This window comes from Rhinopithecus bieti, unplaced genomic scaffold, assembly GCF_001698545.2.
Source record: "Rhinopithecus bieti isolate Rb0 unplaced genomic scaffold, ASM169854v2 scaffold_3948, whole genome shotgun sequence".
Lineage (NCBI taxonomy): Eukaryota > Metazoa > Chordata > Mammalia > Primates > Cercopithecidae > Rhinopithecus > Rhinopithecus bieti.
In genome coordinates this window covers 950,341-971,555 of record NW_016804646.1, presented here as the reverse complement: position 1 = coordinate 971,555, position 21,215 = coordinate 950,341, and the positions used below count along the sequence as shown (strand labels likewise).

The following is a 21,215-nucleotide window of genomic DNA, read 5'->3' as shown; positions in this document are numbered from 1 at the left end:
ATCTCCCTCTGTGCTACAATTCACAGTTTCATAGTGGGACAGAAGATCTCCCTCTGTGGTAGAATTCATGGTTTCCATGTTGCATAGAAGATCTCCCATAGCATGACGAACACCAGAGAATACTAGTGGTGGGGGCAGGGGTGGGCCAGCATCCTGTAGTAAAGAGGCAAAGATTTCCCTGAAACAAAAATCCTATCCAAGCATCCTTATGCAAAAAGGACCTCAACCAAATCCTCACACCTTATATGGAAATTGACCCAAAATGGATCAAACTTAAAGGTAAAACATAAAAGTTATTAGAAAACATTTAGAAGAAAGCATAGGAGAAGATCTTTGGGGCCCAGGGCCAGGCGCAGTTCTTAGATTGGACACCAAAGGCATGACTCATTAAGGAGAAAATTCATAAGCTGCACCATGTCGAAGTTAAAAGCATGTGCTGTGCAAAAGTCTCTGAAGAGATTGAAGAGGCAAGCTACAAACTGAGAGGAAATGTTGGCACACCTCATGTTCACCAAGATCCTGAATCTAGACCCTATAATGAATTCTCAAAATTTAATAGAAAAAACAAAATGGCCCAAAGAAGAGGATAAATTGCAAATAAGCACATGAGAAGAACTTTAACACCATCAGCCATTAGTAAATGCAGATTAAAGCCTCAATGAGATATCACTATACACCTGTCACAATAGAAAAAATAAAAAACACTAGCAATAACACCAAATGTTGGTGGGGTAAAGAGAAACTAGATCACTTGTACACTGCTGGTGGGAATGTAAAATGATACAGCCACTCTGGAAAATAGTTTCTTATGAAACAAACCACGCACTTACCCTAAGACCCAGTAATTCCACTCCTGGACAGCTATGCCAGAGAAATAAAGGCTTATGTTTATGCAGAAACCTGTATACAAATGTTCATAGCAGCGTTTCTTGTAATAAAAGAAAACACTGGAAATGACCCAAATATTTTTCAATGGGTGAATGGCTAAACAAACTTGTATGTCCACACCATTAAATAGTACTCAGCCACAAACACACAACTTGGATCACTCTCCAGGGAATTATGCTGAGTATAGAAAGCCAATCTCAAAAGACTACACAGTGTATGATCATTTTAATAACATTCTTGAAATAACAAACTATTGAGAGGGAGAAGTAAAAAACAGATTAGTGGTTGTCAGAGGATCATGATGGGAGATAAAAGCATTGGCTGTGGCTGTTTGAGGTCAGCAGGATGGAGACTAGTGATAGAATTGTGTTGTATATTGACTATGCCAGTGGTGGTCAAACAATGCTTCCCGTGTGATAAAACCACATAGAACTAAATACACACAAATGAGTACAAGAAACATTTGGGAAATCTGAATATGGTGGATGGATTGTATCAACGCCAATATATGTTGATTGTCATATCAGACTGTAGATACACAAGATGCAGCCCTTGGGGGGAACTGCATGAAGGATATATGAGGCTCTGTATTATTTTTTACAATTGCATAAAAATCTTCAGTTTTCTTAAAAATAAAATTTAAAAAATCTTATTCAACAGAAAATATGCAGTGTACTTGTTTCTGTCTCTGGGACCCCAGTTTTCCAGCTGTTTTCTACCTAGAGCAACCCTGGCAAGGTGAAGTGAATGAAGGACCAGCAACAGTGGCTGATGGTGCCATCTTTGATTTCTTCTGCAGGTGAGGCCCCAAGCCAAGGCAGGACCTGAGATGTTCACTGATGAAGCCAGTTCTAGTAAGAAGTCATCTGTCCTTGTTTGGAGCTGTAAACCATCCCTTCTTACCTGGCAACAAACACCCTTTAGCCACATTAATCTAGAACTAAATGCGTATGCATCCTTTAGTGTTGAGAAAACTATCCTGTTTTGACTTTTTCCATAGTATTTGTGTCCATGTCTAAATTCTCAGAGGCAAAAGTTCTATTTTAAATGGAAAAGTCAAACAAAAGAACAAAATGTTCGATTGACCTTTAAAGACTTAGAGTTTACAGTTAATTTGGAAACCCTAGCTGTTATATTGGACACACCCTATGTTCACACTCTCCCTGTGTGCCCCTGCACTGGATGACAGGAAGAGAAAAACAAGCCAGGCTTCCAGCCACTGGCAATTAGAGCACAGCATCCAACCTGAGAAAAATCAGACTTTCCACCCAATCCCACCCAATGCTCAGCATCAAAGACGTGTCAGACAGGCTGGGCTCTGCTATCCTTGGATGACTTCACAGGTCACTGCAAAGATCTTTAAGCCTCAGAGCTAGTGAAGGTAATTCTGTTTTATAATGAAGATGTACTTTACATCAAAAAAGATTTCGTTTTCTAATGGAAATACGTTGCGCTTCTATAGATTTTGCAGTTACATGTAAAAAACTTGGGCTGGGTGGGAGAGGGGTTGCTTGGAGTTTACTAACTATAGAAACAAACTTATGGAAACATATTAAGATTCATTAAAAAGCACATGCTATGTTCTCACTTATAAGTGGGAGTTGAACAATGAATACACATGGACACAGGGAGGGTAACATCACACAATGAGGCCTGTCGGGGGGTGGGGGCTAGGGGAGGGATAGCATTAGGAGAAATACCTAAGGTAGATGACAGGTTGATGGGTGCAGCAAACCACCATGGCCTATGTAACAAACCTGCATGTCCTGCACATGTACCCCAGAATGTAAAGTATAATTTTAAAAAAGCACATGCTAGCCCTTAATCTACCTGGAATTCATCCTGAGAAAATAATGAAGTATGCCTATCAGGATTTAGCCATAGGGATATTAGTTACAACGCTGTTAGAAACAGCCTAAAAGCCAACAACAGATTGGTTAAATTATTTGCAATTACATATCAGAATGATCGCATAAAACTGTTTTATTGATATGGAAAGATAATCACAATAATGTAAGATTTTTAAAAGCCAGTTTTTTAACAACTGAACATTATTTATGGAAATAATATAAATGTATAAATGACTATGCAGAAAGTCCAAAGAATATACACAAAGGTATTTTATGTGTTGGTCTGTGGGTAGAATAGGGGAAGTCTTGTATTCTCTCTGCTTATATGTCTATATTCTCTCATTTTTCTTTCATGAATATTATTAACATGAGAATGACATATATGTGTGTGTGTGTGTGTATAGTTTTTTGTTTGTTTGTTTTTGAGACAGAGGAGTCTCGCTCTGTTGCCCAGGCTGGAGTGCAGTGGCGCCATCTTGGCTCACTGCAACCTCCACCTCTTGGGTTCAAGCAATTCTCCTGCGGAAGCCCCCCAGGTGTCTGGGACTACAGGTGTGCACCACCATGCCTAGCTACTTTTCACATTTTTAGTAGAGATGGGGTTTCACCATATTGGCCAGGCTGGTCTCGAACTCCCAACCTTAAGTGATCTGCCCACCCTGGCCTCCCAAAGTGATGGGATTACAGGCGTGAGCCACCACTCCTGGCCGAGAATGATATATATGTTATATATATGTTAAATTATGTTGTTTTATATATAATTTCATATGTACTATTTATATGTAATTAAACATATTTAAAATTTATATGTAATATTTATATATAATTATACATACACTATGTATACACTACATGCATTTAAAGTAAGTATGTTAAGGCCCTAGCTTCATCACACTCAGAAGTAGGTAAAAAGGGGGAAAACATGGGTCCTGCATGAGCGTCCTCAAAGGTACCTGTTTAGGGTTCTTCACTGGAATTGGCGATGAGACCTTAAAGTTACCCTGCATAATAAGACTCATTCTTATTTGCACTGTGAGCAGATTGACCAGAGGATGAGAATAAAAGGAGGTTCATGAAACCCACATGAGGCTGAGGGAAGAGCCAGTCCTATGTGGTTTCTGCACAACCTGCTGGACCCACTCCAGGATCCCCGGGAGCCCTCAGATCAGCAAGTGCTCAGACGCCCACTGTTTGACCACCAGCCATGGGGTGTGAGCTGCTCAGCCCCTCACGCTCAACTTGAGCTGGTCCTGCACCCTTGCTATTCGTCTGGAACAAAAAAATAGCATGTTCTCAAAAGGCCATGGCAGAGCAAAAGGGATACATTTCCTGAAAAGCATCCACTCTACAGGAAATAAAAGGCAAAGCTGTCTTCATATTTGAAACCTGGTGGTGCCAAATCCTGGCTGCCGATGACCGACATCTGGAGCACCTCTGACTCCCTCACATCCCCTCTCAACCCAGTGCACACCACTTTTAGTGCCTCCTTCTGAGTGCTGGGACCTATGGTGGGCTCTAGGAGCTCGGAGAAGAATGCATTTTTTTCTCAAGAAACAATTGCTCAGGCCCGACTCCACTGTGTGTCCCCAAAATGTATTCAGGGAAATGAATGAGAATGAGATAGGATCCTTTGATTGAGAAGTTTCCAGTGCAGTTTTGCTGGAATGAGAGATGAAGAACTAAACCACAGTGCATGTTAGAGCCATACGGGTCTCCTTTCCATCTGAGCTCTTCCCCTAGAAGCTGTGTGTCCTTGGGCAAGTGAATCAGCCTCTTGGAGCTTCTGACCCCTCGTCTCTAAAATGAGACCTCCTGCACAGCGGGTTGTTTGGAGGACAAAACTCATTGCCAGGCACACAATAGCATTCAACAAGAAGTGAATTCAGTCCACAGCCTCACATGCGGCGGGCATTCAGTAAACTGTGAATGAGGTGGTTGGTACGGAAAACAAAAGATGCTTTTTAAAGATTACAAGATGCTTGTAAATCATGCAGGAGTCCTCGAGTGCCGGTCAGATTTGATGACGGTGTGGGGAGTGGCTGGATACGGGCAAGGATCGAATATAGGGTTGTGCTTTTTCTCTCCTCAGATGTGTTTGTTTGCTTCTGAGAAAGGCAGAGGGGATACCTGGGCAGGGAATATTATTTCTCTTGCCCTGTCATTCTGGACACATTCTATACATGAGCTGGAATGATACAACATTGCTGTGAAGGCCGTCAGAAACATTACGACCACTCAGGTTGGGCCAGGCTGCCCACGGGACCCCGAGTGACCACTGAGTGGAGCTGGATGTGTCCCATGCCCCAGCTAGCAGCCCCCTGCATGCAGGGCCTTCAGTGCCACTGGAAAATCATGAAGTCAAAAGCATATTTTCTTAGAAGGATCCATTCCTACCAGATTTGGATAAACACAGCCAACTTCACACACAGGAAAATCTGACCCAGCCCATGGCATGGGCACTGTAGTTGCGGCAGGGCTGGGAAGAGAGTGCTCCCATAAGGACCAGGCACATCACTGACCAGGTGTGAGGGCGGGCAGGGTGGGAAGAGAGGTGCTCCTACATGACCAGGCAAGCATCACTTCCAGCGCGCACGGCGGACAGGTGGAGAGAGAGTTGCGCTCCCTAATGACCCCAGGCACATGTCACTCCAGGCATGAGGGCGGCAGGTTGGAAAGAGTGCTCCCTAATGACCAGGCAGCATCACTCCCAGGTGTGAGGTCCCGCGGCAGGTGGGAAGGTTCACAGATCCCTGAGCCACTGATGTATGAAGAAAATGGTTTCTTCTCCATGTTCACCAGGAAGCCTAGAGAGTTATGAGGAGGAAGCGCATTCATAGCCCTTTCACCTCCATGGAGCTGCTGAGGATGCCAGCAGGGGTCTTCATGAAGAAAAGAAATTAGGGACAAGTGGCCCAAGAGAAGAGAGAGGGTGTGGGTGGCCACCCAGCAGACAGGAAGGAAACACTTGAATTTCCTTCCTCTGCATGCGTTCTTTGGATCTATGGACGTGACCAACTGGATCAGAGACGAAAACAGAGAAATAAGGAAAGAAAATTAACAATGTGTTGTTTCCCTGCTAAGTCCACAGTCCACAGAGTTGCCTCGAGTTTCACAAGTCATACTTTTTCCTTAAGTTTCATTTTCTTCAAAAGATACTCAAGGTCTGCCTTCGTCAGTATTCCAATAAGCCCACGCCCTGCACACCTTGCCCAAAGGCCGCTGGTGAAAACGCTGGCTGTGCACAGAAGCAAGTGGCAGAAAGAAACAGATTCCTATTCCTTCATAAAGCAACTTACTTGCATTCAGAACACTGCAAGTGAAAAATCCTGAGCACTTTAATTGCCCTTGTTAACCAGGGCCGAGGCTGTGAGGGCTGGAGCTGCGGGGAAGGCTCCCAGCTCACTGACACATAGGAAGCATCACCATGGCTCTTCGCAGGATCAGGAACTGGCATTTCAGCCTGGCGCAGCCTGGAACGTGGGAAGCCACTGTGGTGCTGATGAAACTGAGGGAACCGCAGGCAGAACCCGCCAGCCCCATGAAATACGGTGAAACAGCATGGAGGGCTGGCGATGTCTTTTAGGAACCCTCCTGTGCCCCTGCACCTCTGAGATATCAGATAGGGACCTCGTGCATTTCAAATATGACTTGATTGTGGAAAATGATTGGTCCATCTCCTCTTCCATCCACTTTTCCACGGTGGTCTCCTTCCATCCTTCAGGCCTCTGCCCAAGTGCAACCACCTCATGCGTCTTTCTTGCCAGCCTAGCTATGGAGGCAGCTCTGACCAGCACTCATGAGCACCTTGCTCTGTCCCCTGGCTGCTCTCATTATTATTTGACATCCTGTCTATTCATGTGCCTCCTCAGTGTCTGTTTGCAAGAATAGATGCCATGTCTGTCTACAATAGTAACTGGCATATAATAGGTGTTCAATGCCTATTTATTGAAAGACGAAAAGGAATTAAGTAGCCATGGACTGCACCAGAGTAAACAGATCCTGGTGTTGGTGCTTGTTTGCACACTTGTCCTATGCTCACACTTCATTCCACAAAGGATTCGAGGCAGAACTAATTCTGTGATTTGCCATAAAATTGTATTGAGTGCCTATTATTTGCAGATGTGAACATGAAAGAAGGTGGGGAATAGCGAAAGTGTTTAAGGTTTTGAAGTGCTTTTCTGTGGGCAGCATTAGTTCCTTGCAGCCTTCCAGAGTCGCAGCCGACATTTGTATTCCTTGTCTCATACCTCTGGGAGAAGGCAAGGGTCTAGGTGGAAGAGGTCATACATAAAACGGCTGTATTGTAAAGAAACAAAATAAAACAGACAAAGACCCAAGTCTCCTAGGGGCTGTCTCCCCAACAGTCACTTCTCCTTTCCAAGCGTGGCTGTGATCCAACGTGTGGGGCCCTTCTCCTACATCCAGAGGAAAAAGCTCCAGGAGGTTGTTGAGAAGCAGGAACGAGAGAGAACAGAGGTTGGGCTGGACCACCGGGAGGCTACCCCCTGTGGCTCTCATCAATGACATGTGGTAGAGGACAGAAAGGTCAGAGTACCCTCACGAGATAGAGGAATGGAGGCATAGCACAGCTGTGGCAAGTGCAGGTGAACAATCAGAAAAGCAGAAACCATCAGGCTAGTGCCGGTCACGGGAAATGCAGCCCCACATAGGGAACAATATACCGCCCTCTGAAGGGGTCCTTGAAGCATGACTCAGCCCAAGAAGTCCAGATCTTCCTGCCCTCTGTCTCTGGTGGAGACTCATGAGAAATACCAGCCTAGGAATGGCACCGGCATCAAGCCTTAAGGTTAATAAGGCTTTTTAACTTGGTTACATTTTTTATCTGTGTTCTTAAAAGTTGGAAGAGAATAGTGTGGACAGCCAAAGTTTTTGACGTGTGAGAGCTAGATTTTGTTTTTTTCAAGATGAAGTTTTGCTCTCATTGCCTAGGCTGGAGTGCAATGGTGCAATCACGGCTCACTGCAACCTCCGCCTCCTGAGTTCAAGTCATTCTCCTGTCTCAGCCTCCCAAGTAGCTGGGATTACAGGCACGTGCCACCATGCCTAGCTAATTTTTGTATTTTTAGTAGAGACAGGGTTTTACCATGTTGGTCAGGCTGGTCTCGAACTCCTGACCTCAAGTGATCCACCTGCCTCAGCCTCCCAAAGTTCTGAGATTATAGGCATAAGCCACTGCACCCAACCTAATTTTTGTATTTTTAGTAGAGACGGTGTTTCACCATGTTGGTCGGGCTGGTCTCAAACTCCTGACCTCAGGTGATCTGCCCGCATCAGCCTCCCAAAGGGCTGGGATTGCAGGCGTGAGCCACCGCGCCCAGCCTGAGCTGAACTTTTTGAGGGAGAACTGGTTTTGAGTTTCCAGGGGGCTTAGTCTTTAAAGACTCAGGACATTGGTGCAAGAGCGGGTGGATGGCAGGTTGCCCCGCTCCAGGTATTCCCTTCCGCAACCCCTCCAAGGAGACCAGGGCTGGGGAAGAGGCAGGACCAAAGAGGAGGGAGAGAGCCAGGCAGCAGTGGGCTCCTGAGAGAGGCCTCTACCCTGGGCTGATTCCTGGTCTGAGGAGGCTACCGGAGATGACAAACCCCTCCCCAGGTTTGTGGATCTGAGGACATTAGGAGTCTTCCCTGGGGAGCACTCAGGAGGCAGCAAGTCTTGTGGTAAAGTTCCCTCTACCTGTGTGGTTGGGCAGCAGAAGCAGCAGAAATGGCTTTTCAGTGTGTCTAGACACGAGAAGACCCAAATCAGTCCGTGTGTTGTCAGTGGGCACCAGGCAAGGAGGAGAAGATGAAACATCACAGTTTCCAGAGAGGGAAGAGAATTGGCTGAGAAAAGCTTGACGGACCCACAGATGAGAGAAACTAAACCCTACTTCTCTTGTTAAGCACCTTACCTGGTAGCTAGCATAGCACATATCCATTCATTAATAAATTTGGATATTACCAGGGAATTCTAGTTTTTCCCATTCTAGACTTGTGGAGGACAAAGGAACTCAAGCCAGTCAATCTTTTATATTATGCCCTAAAAAAATATATGCCCATTTCTAAGGAAAAAAATGAAAAAAAGCATTACTTCTTATTTTTACATACATTTATACAAATTCACGTGGGAAGCAGAGACCTGATAATTCATTTTCAAATATACATAATGAAAGGCACACCCCCTGAGGAACCTCTCCCTAGTTAAAGAATTGTCAGCAGAATGCTTCTGGATTTTTACAGCCCAAATTTCATAGAATATATAGAGATCTTTTGGTACAGGATTTGTAGGCTAGCATTTGTATAGGAAATAAATTTATACACAACAAAAATGAACACAACATTCCAGAATAAGGAAACATAAAGGGAGACGTCTCAGGCTACCTTCCAATTATAGCCAAGAGCAGGTCAGAACCAAAACAGCTGCTTTGAGGGGCACCTTGGGGCCAACTACAGGCACAGCACAGCAAAAGGGGTTTGTGAACATAAATTTTGAGACAAAAGCACAGCTCCAGTTTGCAATTTTTCATTTTTAAATATCTATTCCCTCTTTTCTTTTTCTAGACAGAGTCTCACTGCGATGCCCAGGCTGGAGTGTAGTGGTGCCGTCTCAGCTCACTGCAACCACCGCTTCCCAGGTTCAAGCAATTCTCCTGCCTCAGCCTCTCAAGTAGCTGGGATTACAGGCATGCACCACCACACCTGGCTGATCTTTCTATTTTTTTTTTTTTTTTTTTTTTTTTTTTTTTTTTTTGTATTTTTAGTGGAGAAGGGGTTTTACGGGTTTTACCATGTTGGCCAGCCTGGTCTTGAGTTCCTGACCTCAAGAGATCCGCCCACTTTGGCCTCCCAAAGTGCTGGGATTACAGTTGTGAGCCACCATGCCCGGCCTCAATCACCTCTTTTGAAGATTTGTCATCACCTTACTCCTCAGAGACATTTAGCTACACCAAAATGGCAAAGATAGAATAGTCATTGCCTTGAGTTTGAATCTGATATTTTGGCTGCAATTTTGACTTCATCCTTCAACTTGTCTACACCACCATCAATTTTCAACTAGTGACAAGAAAACAAACAAACAAAAACTGCTGGATCCATCTTTCTCTATAATCTTTATTTTCCTCCGCCCCATTAATAAATAAATTTTGCATTTATTATATCTTGCTTTATTGCAGGCACCTCTAAACTACCATAAACAAGTGGTCCCTGAAACAAAGACTTAACTGAAAACAAAGAGAGCACACTCTACCCAGTGTCCTGCTTTCTCAGATACTTATCCAGTTCTTAGGATGGCAAAATTTTCATCTGTGGCTTTTGTTCCACCCCGCCACTCTCTACAATGCCATGGATGGGCTCCCAGTGTGGTTTAGCATTCAAAATCAGAAAGTAGAATAAAACAAGACTGCTACTACTACCAGTATATTGCTTTTAGATAGAAATGTAAGTTTGAGAAACATTTTCATACACACTGTCACATTTAGTCTCAAATTTAGTGTCAACTGTCAACAGTAAGGTCGGCAGGAATGGCACTATCATTTCCATTATCAATGTGAAGAACACATATCCAAAGGTGTGAAAAAATAGCAAATTTGGGGCTCAAGAAGATTCTTGTGTGTTAGGCACCGCTTCCGTGAAATTACAAAGAATGTAGTTATCAGACATAGTTCCTTTTCCCAAGAAGTTCACGATCTAGTGCTGGGTGTAGATTTGTAAACCAGCAAGTGTAACACAGCATGGAAAGGGCCCACCACATACACAGGAGGTTGTATAGGAAAAGGCACAACAAACTCTACCAGCAAGAGAAAGCTGTGGAAAACCTTATAAAGGAGGCCATCTTTGGATTCTTTGAAGAATGAGAAGACTCTAAATAGTGTAAGAAAGAAAAGCAGAAATAGGAGGAAGTTGTTCCAAAGAAGAAAATGTGTGTGCAAAGGCACAGAGATAATCAAAGAACTGGAAGTCTATGCACAGGAGACAGCACTAGATGACAAAGGGCACTGAGGACTTTGACTTTGTCTTATAGCAAGTGGTAAGCCACTAAAGGATTTAACCAGGGAAAAGATGGGATCAAATTTGAATTCAAAAACATTTTGAAAGTAGAGAGGAGGATAGATTTCTAAGGAAGAGGGAGATCGTGGGCAAAATCCCAGGCAAGAAATGATTCTGGACTAAAAGTAAGGCAAGGATAGCAGGAATGGAGGAGACGGGATATGTCTGAGAGACATTTCACTGGGAGAACAAAAGTCGGGTTCATGTGCTGGAAAACTTAACTCCCAATGCAACAACGTTGAGAGGCAGAATCTTTAAGAGGTGATTAAGTCATGAAGGCTCTACCCTTATGAATGGATTAATGCCATTATATCAGGAGTGTATTAGTGATTTTGTAAGGGGGTCCTGAGAAAAAAAGATGAATTTGGCCCCCTTGTTGTCTCTTTTGTGCTCTTGCTATGTGATGCCTTCCACCATGGGATGATACAGCAAGAAGATGCTCACAAGATACAGCCCCTTGCTCTTGGACTTCCCAGCCTCCAGAACTGTGAGCCAAATAATTTCTATTGTTGATAAATTACCAAGTCTATGATATTTTGTTACAGCAGCACAAAACAAACTAAGACTATTGTCTTTTGGACACAGGTGATGCACATAAGGAAGAATTCCAGATGGATTCCAGATTTTGAACTCATCAAAGTTATAATGGTAATAACTTTAATAAGGAGGGAAAGAAACAGATGGGTAAGGGAGTGGGGAAGAACAGGAATCAGAAAGAGGAGGTAACATGTTTGGTTTTGAGCAGTCCTTGTGCACTGAGCCTTTGATGTATTCATGCAGAACTGGTGACATTTGAGCTGGAGATATGAAATCCATTTTACTGATGCCAGAGGGAGGAACATGATGAACCATGGAGAGAATGTTGACTGAGTGGTAACAGATAGGAAAGGATGTGGATATCACCCTCGTTTAAGATTGGCAGAAAAAAGCAACATAATGAATGCAGAGAGGGAGAAAGAGAACAGGAGAAAGTGCTGTCAAGGAATCCAAGAAATATTTTTGAGAAGGAAGAAGAAGAAAGAACAGATGGTCATGAGGGTCAAATGCTACACCCATGTGTTAGCCAGATCTGGCACCAGAAGAGCTGTGTCCCTGCCACTGGCTGTGTCCATTGTGTGGTGGGGGGAGCTGCCAGGCAGGGTGGCAGGACTGGGAATGAATGCAAACAATGGGAGATGAGGAGAATTTTGCCTGTGAAAAGAAAGAAGAGAGAGGTGATTGCAACCCAGGAAGATGGTGCTTCTTAAATTTTAATGTAGGAGCAAGAGTTGACCATGTTGGTAAATGAAGAGCAGCCAGCGATGATGAAGAATGAGTAGAGACTTACTGGGGAGCCTCACTGTTCCCCAATATTCTCTCTTTTTAACCCAATAGTGTGAATCATCGCCACTCTTCTAAGGTATCTTCCATCAGTCCTTTCGTCGTTGAACTGAGAAAGGGCATTTGTGCTTTGGAAGGAATGTGCAGGTAGAATAAGACCTTTGCTGTGAGGATGGTTTGCTTAGGGTTAAATACAGCTTATACTGTTGGGAACTTGTTTGTACAAATTTTGGAAGACCATTTGCTTGCACTGAGACAAAGTTCTTCCTCTATATAGTTCAGGGGTGACCATGACAATTTTTTTGCCCCATAAGAAGCAGTTCTGCCTGCATCCTACATAGCATCCCAGAGGTCTTAGACACCCCTTGAGGGCTGGAGGAAAGCCAAACCCTGTAACACACTGGGCTAGGCCAGCAAGTTCCACATGCCATTGCCGCTTGTGTAATCCTGAATGTGGAAGGGTTCAGGTGGTACCTACTGGAAACTTAATAAAACTTTTGTTTACTTTTTTCCCCCAAAGTACAAGACAAGAAGACATTAGCTAGCATGCAGATTTTAACTATCTTCTTCTATTTAGCTTCTATTAATTCTCAGAGTAACTTTTCTCCTAAGTCAGTGAATGGTGAGATTTTCACATTCTCTTAAAACAACTTCACATTAGAATTCAGTCTCGTATTGCATCCAAAATAAACTTACATATTTAAAAAAGCAACCTGTTCTTAATAGAACCTTTCTTATTTTTATATCACTGAATATTTTTACAACTTGTAACAGAAATATTTATTGAAAGAGTTGGTGCATGTCTTGACATCTTTATAGACTAGACAGTGCTTGGTACATAGTAGGACTGAATAAATATTTGTTGAATGAATGAAGAGTTAACAGAGTAAATTAACAGTGAACATTTTGGCCGCTAGAGAAAAACAGGCTGAGAAAGAGCTGTTGTCAGTTTCACAAAACCTGTGAAGAGCAGCAAATCACAATTAAACACAAAACACACACAAACACACACACACTATCCAGTTCTATAAATGGGAGACAATTAAGGACCTACCCAGTGACCTTCTAATAAATGCTAACCAAACTAGTCTTGTTCATTTCAGAGATTCTTACCTGTCAAAGCCTAAATTCAGGGCTCTACAAACCACTTCCTCCTGTATGAAGCCTGATAATAAATGTTAAAAAAAAAAATCCAGACATCAGCACAGACCCCACACCACAGGAGGGTCCTCTGTCAATCTCTCCCACTTCCTCTCCTCTACAAAGACTTCAGAAGTCAAAAGCTGGACTGTCAATATCAAAAGTCTAAATATATTGCATTTTACCCTCCCCAACAAGCCAAGCATCTTTGCAAACAGAGCAATGAGCTTTGGCATTCTCAAAGCACAACTGTGAACACAGCAGTAACTCAAGGTAAAACAACCTTGTGAAACAAGTCACCAACAGAGCAGCTTGTGGGCAGGCAGAGCGGCTCTGTCACCTGAAGCAAGCACTGCTTCACAAAGCCGTAGCATGGAGTCCATTGACAACTGTGAGCATCTCCTAATAAGTTGTGTACATAACTAGAATAAAGGCAACATCCACTCATATCTCTTGCTGTTTTCATTAAAATGGCTATTTTGTTTCTAGCTTATCCATGTTATACATGCAATTTTTAAATGAAATCATGCAATAAAACAAGAATTTGGCTGGAATGTTGCTAACCTTGGATGAGTTTCAGCTGAGGGTGCCAAGGGCCTCTGTGCTCCCTGGACAATGGGGCCCTTATCCTTGGGATACAAGTCAGGTCCCCATGTGAACCCCAGAAAACCCACCCAGGGCTTCCTTCAGTAAGGGGGCCCTTGCCGATGTCTTCTGAAACCCTGGGCCCTGGGCACTTGTCAAGTGCTTACTCAAGAAATAGATTTAAAGAAGTCCTATAGTGTTCAGAGTCCAGTGAACAACAACATCAAAAATAAAACAAAAATAAACAAAACCACACACACACACACTCTCTCTCTCTGCATATAACCAGGTTGATGACCTGAATATGTGTGTGGTAGGGCAGGTTGAATGAAATCGGAGCTAATAAAATTCTATTTGGAGACTAGAAATAAAATTCTATTTGGAGAAATAAAATCTTTAGTAAATTGGACATATGTGCAACAATATTTATTGCAGCACTGTTTATAACATCAAAAAACTGGAAGTAATGTAAGTGCCCATTAATAGGAGATAAAATGAATAAAATGTGATGCGGCTACACCTCTACACCACAGAATATTATGCAGCCAGCACAAAGAATTAATTAGAATATACCAGTTGACTTAGTAAGATTTCTAGGAAGTGCTATTGATTAAACCAAGATACAGGAAATATATATAATATCTTTCTTTTGTAAGACAAACCATAACCCAAAAGCTATGTACATACACATGTTAACAAGTATCCCTTTCTCTCCAAAACCTCTTGTTCTTCAGTTGAGATAGCAAGTTCAGATGGTGAAATGGTATAGGGCAAGGGGCACCTGCATGTGTGCAAGTCTATGTAGATGTATTTATGTCTGTAAATCAGTAAGCAGTATTATGCAATCCCACATTTTTACATTTTTAAAATGTTTGCATAGACACATATAATAAATTTCTAAATACAGTTTTATAAAGGAAGAAATGAAACCGGTGAACTGCTTTAAGTTTTTTGGACTTTTTAATTTTATTATTTTAAATTTTGTTTCAATAGTTTAATTTTATTTCAATGGTTTTTGGTTACATGGATAAGTTCTTTAGTGATGATTTTTCAGATTTTGATGCACTTGTCATCCCGCTTTAAATGAATATGACTTGGGTTCTTCTGGTATTTTTATTCCTGTCAAATAAATAGTGTCTGTACGTCATTAATTAGAAAAGTATTCGACATAGGGTATGGATTGCATTGTCCTCAGAAAATCCGTCAGAAGGAGGTGCAGGTATGGAAATGATGTGCCTGGAGGTGCAGTCACTTTTTTAAGTTTACACAACTCCTAGCCTGCAGGACTGGATTTGTAACCTGAGGTTGCCTGACTCCAAAACCCTTTGGGCTACTCACAGGAGCCTCCCACAGTCCTTGTTTTTGTCTCTGCCTTAAGACCTCCGTGAAGAATCCCGCAGAACCAAGCTCCAGCAATGGAATTCTTTGCAGCTGATCACTTTGATTTCTCCAATTACCACCCACCCCAAGTTCTTGGGCAGCAGAAGAGGTCGGAGGACTCTCAGCTCTCAACATTCCCACTTCTGTGTGATGGGGGCAATGGGTAAACCTTACACCGTGACAATGACTAAGCCTTTAAATTGGAGCGTCCCCAAAACTGAGCACATGAGCCTGGCTTGTTTTATTATTCCAGAATTTTTTACTAGGTGTCTGCTTTGCATTCAGAATAAAGATTCTTTCAGCAATATGTTGTAGTGCCTTTAGTACATTTCCAGGCTATAGCACCTAGACTCAAATTTGTATTAAACTGGATCTTTACAGACAGGGTTGGCCCAAATAAACGTGGAAAAAGGAGCACTGCGTTAAAACACATGCAGTGGAAACTAATCAAGGGCGTGTACAGACGCGGGTAGCTACTTGCCAACAACCAGGCCGAGGATAAAGTAGTATCAAGGAAAATCAACCAAGACTGTTTCATATTAGAAGGTGGAACCGCCTGGAAACAACATGCCCTCTCGGAAAGTTCCCGCCATGCTCTGGCTCTGTTTTTCATCGTGATCCATCTCCCGGCATAGCCTGGCGCTCTGCGGGCTCCGCTTCTGTTCACTCTGGCAGCGTTGGTGCACCTGGGAGTGCAATCACGGTGCTCACGTCCGCGTTTCCTCGGCTGCCTGGAGCCCCTAGAGCACTCCTTTCTGGGGGCGCTTCTTCTTTCCTTGGAGGGTTCCGTCCTGTGCCTCTCTGTGAATTCTCTCCAGGGCGCCTGCCTGCGCCTTCCAACCTCAGCTGAGAGTCCCATTTTTAAAAAGTCTTGAATAAAGTGAAATGTGATTAGTTGTGGGAAATGAACCAATGATATGCACAATTCAGCAGCCTTTATCACTGATGAAATCCAGAAATAAAGGTAATTTTCTCCAACTTTTGGTGCTATAGTAGCCATGTTTCTATGAAAAACATTGGTAGAACTTAAATTGTTTCATCTCCATAGTGCCTTTAGAAGAAACATAATCCACCATCAACTTCAGGACTGCTGACTGCACACTTCAACACTTCTTGGTGTAGAGCACAGTAGGGGAGACAATACAGACAGAGAAGAGCTCAGACTCTGAAATCTGTCCAGGATTTCTGCCCACATCTCACACTCGGTACTCTGACCTTAGGCAAGTTACTGATACTTCTAGGTTCCATTTCCTTGAATGAATGGGGTATAGTAACATTTACACACCGCATAGGGTTGTTGAAAGGATTAAACGAGATGATACCAGTAAAACACTTAGAACGATGGTTGGCAGATGGGAGTGCTTAGTAATTTATTAATACTACATCCGAAGGAAAAAAATTGACTTGGGCCTTTCTGAAATCAATAAAAATCTGTTTCTATGGATGTTAAGGCCTTATCTTCAAGAGGTAGAGAGACTCCCTCCATGAGCTCTCTATCTAAACCAGACAGACTCCAACCATTTGAAAACACTCCCTGCCTCTTGGCCTTCCCACAGAGCCCACCTGACATCATTTGGATATTTGTCCCCACCCAAATCTCATGTTGAATTTTAATCTGCAATGTTGGAGGTGGGACCTGGTGGGGGATGTTGGGATCATGAAGGTGGATCCCTCGTGGCTTGGTGCTGTCTTCCTGATAGAGTTCTCACGAGATCTGGTCATTTAAAAGTGTGTAGCACCTCCCTCCCCCACTCTCTCTTGCTCCTGCTTTTGCCATGTGATGTGCCTGCTCTCCCTTTGCCTTCCACCATGATTGTAAGCTTCCTGAGGCCTCCCTAAAACCTGAACAGATGCCAGCACCATGCTTTCTGTACAGCATGCAGAGCTGTGAGTCAATTAAACCTCTTTTCTTTATAAATTTCCCAGTCTAAAGTGTTTCTTCACAGCAATGGAAGAATGGCCTAATACACCACCTTTCACCTGTAGAGCCATCCCCATCTCCGGCCATTTCACCCCTTCTTTAAGAGCAGACCCAAAGATCCCCCATCACCAAGGTCTTCCCTGGGCACTTCAGGGGCAGAAGCCACTTGGGATGCACTTGGCTTCCATCATTGCTCCTATCTGTATAGCCATCATTTCATGATGCCATCCGGACAGTGATTCCTGGACGTGACTCTGCCCCTCAGGCATGAATGCCAAGCACCTTCAAAACGTGCACATTTGGGGTTTTCCCATAAAAACTTTTTTCAATAAATGTCTGTTACTGCCTATTTGTTAAATATTCCAGTTAGGCCTGCCAACATCCACACTGTAGTATACCATATGTGTGCTGGGAGAGTAGGGGAATTAAAAATGCCAGTTTATGATTTTATATGTGTGTGTGTGTGTGTGTGTGTGTATAGATATATATAATATACACACACACACACCCCTTCACAAAATAAAGCCTTTCTGAAGCTTTTTATTGTTCCTTGTTTTGTTTCTGCCTTGAAGATAGTTACTAAGGATGTTAATAATTAGTAACACATCATCTTTAGTGCCTCTTTGCACCCACAGAAGGAGGCTGTCGAGGGAGATGTGTTCGATGTGTGCCCACCTGTGCTCACTGCCACCCACTGTGGACAGTGGGCCCTGCCGTGTGTGCCCGCCTGTGGTCGCTGCCACCCACTGTGGACAGTGGGCCCTGCCGTGTGTACCTGCTGGGGCTCGTCACTGTGCCCCCACTCTCAGGCCTCTGCTCACCTGCCCTTGCCTTGTCTCAGGCCTCTGCTCACCTGCCCTTGCCAGTTTCAGCTTGTTCCATTCAAATCCCTCTGGACCTCTTCTTGGGAAAAGTACTGCTAATTCTGATAATTTATTAGGCACTATTATATACCAACCTACATAAAGTGCTTTAACCTCAACAGTGTGCTGGTAGGTATTTACGACAAGGCCCTCCAGAAGGAAAGCCCTGATTTATGGTGTTTGCCAATTTCCAGGATGTATCTACAGCCCATTCTGCTAGAACATTTCTTCTGAAAATGAGGATTTGTTCCACTGTGATTGGTAAATTAGGGAACAATTTGAGTGTCATGTCAATGTCAGTTTGCTCAGGCACCATTTTGTTGCTCAGAAGCCAGGTGAATGCAGTAGGAAGGATGGATCTCACACATATGCATTTCATCAGGACAAGGAGCCACACCCACCCATACCTGCTATCACTACTCTCTCTAGGATTTTAGATAACCCTTGTATTAGTCAGTGTGCTCCACAACCCTGGGGAGAAACAGAACCCAGAGAGAGGAAGGGAAATGGTGTGGTGGGGTGGGGGAGGTGAGAGAGAGAAAGAGAACTGAGTATATAGATCTATTGAACACGATATTTATGATGGGAATGGCTCGTGCAATTACGGAGGCTAGCAAGTCCCATGATCTGTTGCCTACACACTGGAGAACTGATGCTGTAACTCAGTCTGAATCCAAAAGCCTGAGAACCAGAGAGCCAGTGGTGTAAAACTCTTAAGTCTGAGGTCAAAGGTCTGAGAACCTGGGAAGCCACTGGCATAAATACAGAGTCCAAAGTTCTGAGAACCTAGAGAACCTGGTGTTCTAGGGCTGGAGAAGATGAATGTCTCAGATCATACAAAGCTAATTCACTCAAATTCACCCTTCCTCCACCTTTTCATCCTATTGGAGACTTTAGTGAGTCAGGTGATGCCTGATGCCTGCCATGTTGGTGAAGAAGGATCGTCTTTACTCAGTGTTTAAATTTAAATGCTAATCTCGTCTGGAAACGTCCTCACAGACCCACCCAGAAATAATGATTTTCCAGCGATCTGGGCACCACCTAACCCAGTCAAGATAATACCTAAAATTATCCATCACACACTCCTCCCAGCAGTTCAAATCAACATGAGCTACAGCCCTTCCCGCCACCAACCGGCTGCACGGCTCTTTGCGTTCCCTTCTGTATTAGCCTGTTCTCACACTGCTAATAAAGACATACCCAAGACTGGGTAATTTGTAAAGGAAATAGGTTTAATTGACTCATAGTTCTGCATGGCTGGGGAAGCCTCAGGCAACTTACAATCATGGTGAAAGGGGAAGCAAACACCTCCTTCTTCCCATGACAGCAGCAAGGATAAATGCTGAACAAAAATGGGGGAAAACCCCTCTTAAAATCATCAGATCTCGTGAGAACTCACTCACTACTGGGAGAACAGCATGAAGGTAACCACCCCCATAATTCAATTCCCTCCTACTGGCTCCCTCCCAGGACACATGGGGATTATTCAAGGTGAGATTTGGGTGGGGACACAGCCAAACCATATCACCTTCTCTTTAATTTCTCCTCTTGAATCTCAGCTATTGTGTATTTTTCCTTTGGTTTTCTGTTCTTTTTCTCTTGGGAACTCTTTGATTCTCTTCCTCTTGCAGACAGGGAGGTGGACATGGTGGGCCCCCAGGCATGGGACACTCACTTCAACAAGCAAACTTCAGGTCTTTCTCAAGGTGGTCTTTTCAATGTGACATCTTTACTGTAGTATTTATGGATTTCTTAATGAGTTGGAATGTATAACTATGTGTGCTACCATTTTTATTGGGTTCCTCACCTTTTATTATTTGCCACTGTTAAAGGTGAATGCTGTATCCCTAACCCCGTTTTCCCATAAGCCCTGCAGTTTTAATGTAAAATACATACATTACATTACAGCAGAACTAACTGCCTGTGGTGTGCTGGGGCCCACTCACATTCACACACTCTTACTTGAAAGAGCTGGTTGGATTCCCAACTCTGTGTTTAGTGATGTCATATAAATACTGAAAATATGTCACTGTGCAAAGAAAAATTCTGGAAAAAAAAATCTTCTATACTTAAAGAGGATAAGGTCCTTTTATGAAAAGTCTGTGTAAAGTGAAAATCTTCTGTGCTCAGAAGACAAGGTTTCAATTTCTAGTTTTGCCAGCTGGTATGACCTTGAGTGTGGCATTGACCTTGGGTGTGGGAGCCAACTCATATTGGCCCCTGTGACTCCCATCTCCTGGTGTTCACACCCTCCACGTTGCACAAGGGGGTTGGTCTGTGTGACCAACAGAACAGCAGCAGAAGTGAGAGCATGTCACTTTGAGACCACGCTCTAAAGTCATTGCAGCTTCTGACTTGGTTGCTTATTTGCTCCTTGGGCCACCTGCTTTGGGGAGGGCCAGCATCCACATTGAGTGTGTCTCCTGACAGCAGCCATGTGCCATGAGCCACCTTAGAAGCAGTTCTTCCAGCCCCAGTAAAACTTCAGATGATGTAACTACAGCCAGCATCTGGACTGGAATCTCATAAGAGACTCTGAGACACAGCCATACAGCTAAGCCACTCTTGACTTCCTAACCCTCAGAAACTATGAGAAACAATATATACTTGTTTGTTTAAGCCAGTAAATTTTGGGGTAATTTGTTGCTATGGTCTTCATCTTTGGGTCCCCCCACCCCAATTTATATGCTTAAATCCTAAATTCCGAGGGCGGAGCAAGATGGCCGAATAGGAACAGCTCCAGTCTCCAACTCCCAGCGCGAGCAACACAGAAGACTGGTGATTTCTGCATTTTCGACTGAGGTACTGGGGTCATCTCACTGGGGAGTGCCGGACAATCGGTGCTGGTCAGCTGCTGCAGCCCGACCAGTGAGAGCTAAAGCAGGGCGAGGCATCGCCTCACCTAGGAAGCGCAAGGGGGAAGGGAATCCCTTTTCCTAGCCAGGGGAACTGAGACACACTACACCTGGAGAATCGGGTAACTCCCACCCCAATATTGCGCTTTAAGCAAACGGGCACACCAGGAGAATATATCCCACACCTGGCCGGGAGGGTCCCACGCCCACGGAGCCTCCCTCATTGTTAACACAGCAGTCTGCGGCGATCTAACCGCAAGGCAGCAGTGAGGCTGGGGGAGGGGCGCCCGCCATTGCTGAGGCTTAAGTAGGTAAACAAAGCCGCTGGGAAGCTCGAACTGGGTGGAGCTCACAGCAGCTCAAGGAA

The 21,215-nt window shown here is 43.8% G+C and overlaps 2 protein-coding genes across 2 annotated transcripts in view; both read right to left on the bottom strand.

Moving 5' to 3' along the window:
- Window positions 1-21,215, bottom strand: part of PDE10A (phosphodiesterase 10A) — a 702,663-nt gene that overhangs the window by 633,233 nt on the left and 48,215 nt on the right. The gene's annotated exons all lie outside the window — the stretch shown is intronic.
- Window positions 15,508-16,068, bottom strand: LOC108527977 (putative transcriptional regulator encoded by LINC00473). The gene has a single exon (XM_017869553.1). The coding sequence runs from the start codon at window positions 16,066-16,068 to the stop codon at window positions 15,508-15,510; it is 561 nt and encodes a 186-aa protein (XP_017725042.1).

What these genes read in the sequence shown, in the direction of transcription:
- LOC108527977 (XM_017869553.1), bottom strand. Translation starts at nt 16,068, where the DNA reads ATGGGACTCTCAGCTGAGGTTGGAAGGCGCAGGCAGGCGCCCTGGAGA.